The 7,685-nt window shown below is 38.5% G+C and overlaps 1 protein-coding gene across 1 annotated transcript; it reads left to right on the top strand.

The window, feature by feature from the left end:
• The first annotated feature begins 1,638 nt into the window (after positions 1–1,638).
• Positions 1,639–6,332, top strand: PCDH20 (protocadherin 20). Its single transcript, XM_063952914.1, has 2 exons — positions 1,639–1,945; positions 2,412–6,332. The coding sequence occupies exons 1-2, from the start codon at positions 1,898–1,900 to the stop codon at positions 5,046–5,048; spliced, it is 2,685 nt and encodes an 894-aa protein (XP_063808984.1). The 5' UTR covers positions 1,639–1,897; the 3' UTR covers positions 5,049–6,332.
• The last annotated feature ends 1,353 nt before the right edge of the window (positions 6,333–7,685 follow it).

Here is a 7,685-nt window from a genome sequence, read left to right as displayed (position 1 = left end):
CAGTGGACATCACCACTGTGACTGGACTGATGCAGCACAAGACACCACCACTGGACTGATGCAGCACAACACAGCACCACTGGACTGGACTTATACAGCAGCACTGGACATATGGCAGCAGAGGACACCACCACTGTGACTGGACTGATGCAGCACAAGACACCACCACTGTACTGATGCAGCACAACACAGCACCACTGGACTGGACTTATACAGCAGCACTGGACATATAGCAGCAGAGGACACCACCACTGTGACTGGACTTATGCAGCATAAGACATTACACTGTACTGAGCAACACAAGACAGCACTGGAATCGCCACCCTACTTTCCTACCTGCACAGACACTGAGGACGGAGACACGTCCTCTCGCTACACTCTCCAATGCTGGAGTGAAAATGGCAGTGACGCGTGGCTCCTTATATGGAATCCAAGACCCGCGAGAATCTGACAGCGGGATGATGACATTTTGCCTCATTCTGGTTTCCCAGTCAGGCGGGAAAACCCGAGCCGGGCTCGCATCTGGGCTCAGATAGTGAAGTCTGGTAGGGTTCGATTCTCAGGGAACCGAACCTGTTCATCTCTAGAATTACTGGACATGGACATTATGACAGTATAATTTCAATAAAACATATTTACACACGCATACTCACACTTACATATACTTACTGTCCCAGATAGTCCCTCAGACCCCTTGTCATAGTAATCCAAGATTGGTCCAAGAACCCGTTGCTAGTTATGGTTGGTGGGGATGCTGAGCTACTTTTTTGTTTCAACATTTTCTAAACTATTTAAACGCTTTTCCTGACAGAAGCATGCATAGATCTCACTGATCTCTGCATGATTCTGTCAAACTCACACAATTTAATGAAACTCACATTACAATGTGCGCGTTTTCATTCTAGAAAACTCGTACACATTCTGTAATAACCTCGAACTTAAAAACTCGCAAGCTATTACACTGGGTGAATTTTGCTGCAAACTCACACCTTCTAATGTGCAAGAAGGTGCAGATTTGTCCCCAATCAAAAAACTCGCACCCCATTACATCCCGCCGCATATGTCTGTGCAAAATATAAAAACTTTGAATTAGATGTAAATGGATATTTATAATGATAATTAACATGTTGTGTTTATTAAAATCATACCAATCTATTCCACATCAGTATCTTGATGGTTAATTCAGCTGCCACAGCTTCTTGGTACTCAGAATCCACTTGCAAGCCAGCACACATAGCAGAAAATGTGATAAATCTGGTCTCAAGTCTGAACTGAACATTTCAACTAAGTGCATCTGGGGGATGACAATCCTTTCTTCAAAGGCAAAGCAATTGCAGAGCATGGAAGGAATTAAAACGTGGAATTACCACACAAGACAGCAAACTGAGAGTGGGAGGGAGGTATGTGCTGTGCAGCGACACTAGCTGTGTATTCAGGTTCTGATACACAGCATTTCAGCAGGTGAGGCATATCCATTTATAATATACTCCAAAGCAAATGCACAAATATCAACTACACAAAATAAATATTAGCAGGTTAATAACATAGCACATTTAGCACTGCATGAACTTCATTTGCAAACATCAATAGCCATTATTTCATTCTGGTTAAAGTTTCAGAGTTGGTTTATGAACACTGTCCTCTTAAAGGAAAATATTGCTTTGCTAGCTTTGAATAGGAGTAATCCATTCCTTTTGTAAGCTTTTTTAATGGATGCATCTGTGGCTATTGGCTGAGGCTGCCCAGAGATTTGCATGAGCAGGGAGGGAGTGTCTGTATCTTTAACACCAGGAACTAAATGACTGCAGTTTCATTGGGATTAAACTACCAAGGGAATGAAAGGATCACACAGCACACGGGAGTATAGAGCTGGCTACTAAAGCCTTCTAACCTGGATATGGGGCAACAAGCCAATCTAACCAGGACCAGTCTAAGCAATGTACAGGTAGGTGATATAAGAGAGACACTGGTGCAACTTGTAGATGTGGTAATTCAATTATTATGCCTATTCTCTAGCAGGAATACTTGGTGTGCAGTTAAGTTTGTATGGTATTGTTATACAAGACACTGTAACAGATATGACGTTTGTGAAAAATGAAGCATACGCTGTACAGTAATAAGGCAAAAAAAACAAAAACATGGTAACTGGAAAAATGAATGAATGATCTACCTTGTGTTACATTTATGTCTTGTAGAATTGTGATTTTAAGCAACTTTATCATTATTTGTTACAAAGTTTCACATTTTAATAGTTGGCTAATATATAATTTAACTAGCAATGCAGTAGTATACTGTGCATAGTACATACATTTATTTAGATAACAAAATATCAGGAGATAAATGTGAGGATTGTTATTATGTATTTATGTTTTACCTGTATTTCATTACACATTTGTATTTGATTTGAACAGCACATCTTGTTCCTGTGTCTAACTGTTCCCTTCACTGGACCCACTGTCAGCTCAGCAAGTTACAGCACAGCTACGGAATTGCTATACATGCTGCATGAAGGCTCACCCAAGGGGATTCTTATTGGAAACATTGTGCATGATCTGCAGCTGGGTTTCTTTCCTGACCCCCCTCTTTCATTCAGCCTGGCATCTAAAGGGCTCAGTGAGAAGTATGTGACACTCGATAACAGCACTGGGGAGTTGTACACATCAGCAGAGGAGTTGGACAGAGAAGCCCTTTGCCCACAGAATCCTGGTGTCCAGGACTGTGTCCTTCTTCTTGATATTATCATTTTGCCACAGGAATATTTCAGGCTTATCAAAGTAAAGATTGCAGTCATTGATGTGAATGATAATGCTCCCATTTTCCCTGTGTCAGAGATTTATATTACTGTCCCGGAGAATGCCCCTGTTAACACCAGGCTGGTTATAGAACATCCTGCTTATGACCCTGATGGAGGACTGAATGGGGTCCAAACCTACAGGTTAGTTGACTATTATGGTGTTTTTACTTTAGATGTAGAAGAGAATGAGAGCGGGGAGAGGACACCTTACCTTATTATCATGGGTCCCTTGGATAGAGAGGTGAAAGCGGAGTATAAAACAATTATTATTGCTGAAGATGGAGACAATCCACCACTTATAGGATCTGCCACACTTTCTATTCTCATTAGTGATGTCAATGATAACTGTCCCCAGTTCACTGAATCTCTGATCAATGTGACTCTTCCCGGAAACTCGAGCATTGGAATGAAGGTAACTACAGTTCAAGCTGTGGACATTGATTTAGGGAATAATGCCCTGATTACATATGCCTTTAGTGAACGTGTTCCACTGTCATCAAAGGAACTTTTTGATCTGGACAAATCAACAGGAATAATAAAACTTTCCAAAAAGATTGATGGCACTATCCTTCAACAACATAAATTAACTATTCTTGCCAATGGCCCAGGCTGCATCCCAGCTCTGATAACCGTTATTATTTCCATTATAAAATTCACACTGCGGCCACCTGAAGTTGTGCCTCGTTATATTGCAAATGAAGAAAATGGGATTGTGTATTTGAAAGAGTTAGAGCCTATACATTCGCCCATTGCATTTTTCACTATTAAAGACCCAGATGGCAAATACAAAGTGACTTGTTATTTAGAGGGAGATGGACCATTTCGATTGACTGCATACAAGCCTTATACAAATGAATATTTGCTTGAAACTACAAATACTCTAGATTATGAGGTGAAACAAGTATATCATATAGCTGTCGTTGCACTTAGTTTGGATGGGAGTCAAACTAAGAAGTCCATACAAGTGCAAATTCTGGATGAGAATGATAATTCTCCAGTTTTCACACAATCCACTGTAGAAGTGACAATTGAAGAAAATAATCCAGTCAATGCTTTTCTCGTCAAATTGCATGCTTCTGATGCTGACAGCGGAGACAGAGATCAGATTTCATACTTTTTGGGAGCCGATGCACCTTCTTATTTTTCTCTAGACAAACTAACAGGAATCCTTACAGTTTCTACGGTGCTAGACAGAGAGGAAAAAGAAAAGTACAGGTTTACTGTCAAAGCGAGAGATTCTGGCCAGCCTCCAAGAGAATCAGTAGCCACTGTTCATATTACAGTTCTGGACAAAAATGACAATAGCCCTCGTTTCATCAGCAAAGATTTTAGTTTTTTTGTCCCTGAGAACTTTCCAGGCTTTGGTGAAATTGGAGTAATTAGCGTCACAGATGCTGACTCTGGACAGAATGGCTGGGTAGCCCTTTCTATAGTGAATGGTAGTGACATTTTTGTTATTGACACTGGTAAAGGACTCCTGAGGGCAAAGGTATCATTGGATAGGGAACAACAGAGTTCTTATACTCTTTGGGTTGAAGCTAGTGATGGTGGTGACCCTACATTGTCGTCTACAGCTAAAATAACTATTTTGCTTCTGGATGTAAATGATAACCCCCCATTAGTCTTATTCCCCCAGTCTAACATGTCCTATCTTCTTGTCCTTCCTTCTACTTTGCCTGGTTCTCCGGTCACTGAAGTATATGCTGTTGATAAGGACACAGGAATGAATGCTGTTATTGCATACAGTATCATAGGAAGACGAGGGCCCAGACCAGAATCATTTAGGATAGATCCTCAAACAGGAAACATAACTTTAGAGGAGGAACTGGTGAGAAATGATTATGGTTTATATAGGTTATTAGTGAAAGTAACTGATCATGGATATCCAGAGCCACTTTTCTCCACAGTTATGGTTAATTTGTTTGTAAATGACACTGTAAGTAATGAAAGCTATATAGAAAGTTTACTAAGAAAGGATCCTGATATTAATATAGAAGAAAAGGAGCCCCAAATAGCAATTGAACCAACTCAGAAAAAGATGGAAGCAGATTCCTGTGTCCCTACACTGGTAACATTGTCAATATTCTGCTTTGGGGCAGTTATCTTAGTCACTCTAATGGCAATGTATATCTGCTTGAGGAAAGGGAAAAAAGATCACAGGAAAAATGAAAATCTGGAAGTGCAAATACCACTCAATGGCAAATTAGAATTCCATTTACTTGATAAAAAGCCTATTGAGATTTCGAATATTTAAGAAAAAAATTGCTGGCAAACAATCTGACAAATTTTGGAGGATGAAAAACTAAAAATAACACAATGTGTTAATAATGGTTATCATGAAGGACCACTAATTTATACCATATAGTAATATATATGTACATAGCTCTTTACAGCTTTTTTAATTAAAGCTCCAATTCTTACAAAACTTGTAAAGATTTTTATACATATGTAAAGCTCTGACGTCATCAGCAATTTTGTAAACTTATACAATGTTTGTCATATACCTGTGATCTCAGAATAGGTCAAGGTTAGAAATCTGTGAGCTGTTGGTCAACTGTGTGTACAACTATTAGCCAGCAGGTGGCCCAGAACTATTGAAAAATAAAGGTATATATTTTTTAATGTTTTATCATCATATACCATTTGCATAAAAATAAACGTAACCTTTCTATATTTATAAAATGTGCTAAAAATAGACACCTTTGATACACTGAATGTATATTATTGTACCTCAATTTAAAATGCATAGGTTTAAAAAAAAAAGAGGCATTTTCAAGAAGTGCAATTTATTTTCAAACGAAGATAGACAACACATGATGCAAAGTATTATGTAACTGACTTTGTTGATAGTGTTTGTGAAAGGTTTATTTTTATCCACTGTATTTAGTGGATTAGAGATTTCACCTACAGTATTTGGACATAAAGGCTGATGTATGCACTTATGTGACAATCATAACCCACAATGCTAGTCTCTGTATATTTAAACTTTTTTATTAACAAAGCATTATTTCATGTCTGTTATTTTTAAATGTCTAAATGAGCCAGTTTTGTATCTCACAGTTTCATTTACTCCGTCCAAACACGGATATATTTTTTAGGGCAGAGCTATCCAGTAGCACAATGATATATTCCTTATTTATTCTTTATGTTCAGCTAAAATGTGTTTGTTTTTTGTTTCTGCATGAATGGAACACCTTTTTTTTAAGCAGGAACAGATTTCCCATACAGTTTATTTCATTGTAAGACAGTAATTATAGCAATACCTTTTATGGTGAGGGCTAGTATTTATTTACCAAGCATTGTGCAACGTTAGAATCCTCATATTTGGTAAGTATAATCAATTTTAATTATGATTACTATTGAGCTTGGTAAATCAGCACTTATCTGGCCTCAGTCTGTTTACCGAGACATTGACTATAAGCACTGATTGTCGTCCACATGAGGTTTCATTGTAAATAGCAATCAGAAAAGCTACTGTTTTTGAATATAAAGAGTTACTGAGTTTTAGCATCATTTCTGTTATGTACCAAAAGTGTTTATATGTCTTTAAATTAAAGCTATATATTTTCATAAAATTTGTATTTCATTTTCTGTTGAATATCTCTGTGTCTGTGTGGAAGGCATATTCTGGCATTAATCTCCACTGTCGTATAGCTAAACGGCATCAAGACTCCTAAGACTTTTTATAGGGCTGCCTGCCAACTCTCGTGGTGGCTGAGGAGATGATCTATGTGATAACGAATGTTTACAGTAAAAAACATTTGCTAGCACCCCCCCCCCCTCCCTATTTAACCTCATTTCTCATTCTAAGAGTCAGGCGCGTGCTAGATTTAACAATATAAAATGGAAAAATTAACCCCTTCTTTTCTCCATTAGTAACAGCTACTGTAGGTATTCATTTAGTTGTCACATCAGTGGTTAGTTAGCAAAACAGATGATTATTATTATTATTATTATTATTATTAGCATTATTATTAGCATTTATTTATAAGGTGCAAGAAAGAGCATGCAGTACTTTACAGGGTACAGTTTACCTAAATACGGTATCATTCTTACTATCCTTTGTTTATACAGCAACATCAAAGGATCCACAGTGCCCTACAGTATAAAGTGCAAAAACAGAAACAATAAAAACTGTACAGTACAAAACACTGCAGAACATGGGATTTGAGCTATATAAACATTGCTGCATATGCAGCAATGTTTTTAAACCACGTACTTGTCCTGCATTGTCCATTAATATATCACTTTTCTCTTGTGTGCTCATTTGTTTATGTACTTTGTTAGGTGGAATACAAACGATTCCCTGCCGGACGGGATGCCAGATGTCATGATCCTGACAGCGGGATTCCATCCTCCAGAATGCCGGCAGCGTGGCAAGCGCTAAAAAGCCCCTTGTGAGCTTGCTGCACTCGCCACGCTGAGGGCACGGTGGCTCGATGCACTCACCACAGGTTATAGTCTCCCTCTATGAGTGTCGTGGACACCTACAGAGTGAGAATAGCCTGTGTCGCCAGTATTCCGGTGACTGCATTTCACAGCCTGTCGGGATTCCAATGTTGGTATTGTGACCGGCAGGATCCCGAGTGGGGGTATTAGGGGGTGTTAGGTACTGCAGGACCCTTATGGCACCATATAAATAAAGGATAGAAGTAGCAGTTATAATAATAATAATAATAATAATAATATGCAATCTTAATACCGACAAGAGTAGCGCTGGATAAAAGTAAAAGTTTGGTACTGATATTGGCAATGGAGAGGAAATGGTATAAGTGAAGGAAGGGAAACATATGAGGGAAGAGGGCCATGCTCATGAGAGCTTACAATCTAAATATAGAATCCCTATAATTTATTAAGTATAATTACTTTCAATTATGGTTACTAATGAGCT

The sequence above is a fragment of the Pseudophryne corroboree genome, chromosome 2 (assembly GCF_028390025.1).
Source record: "Pseudophryne corroboree isolate aPseCor3 chromosome 2, aPseCor3.hap2, whole genome shotgun sequence".
Lineage (NCBI taxonomy): Eukaryota > Metazoa > Chordata > Amphibia > Anura > Myobatrachidae > Pseudophryne > Pseudophryne corroboree.
Note: the sequence above shows the minus strand (reverse complement) of the source record. Positions and strands in the feature narration are given on the sequence as shown.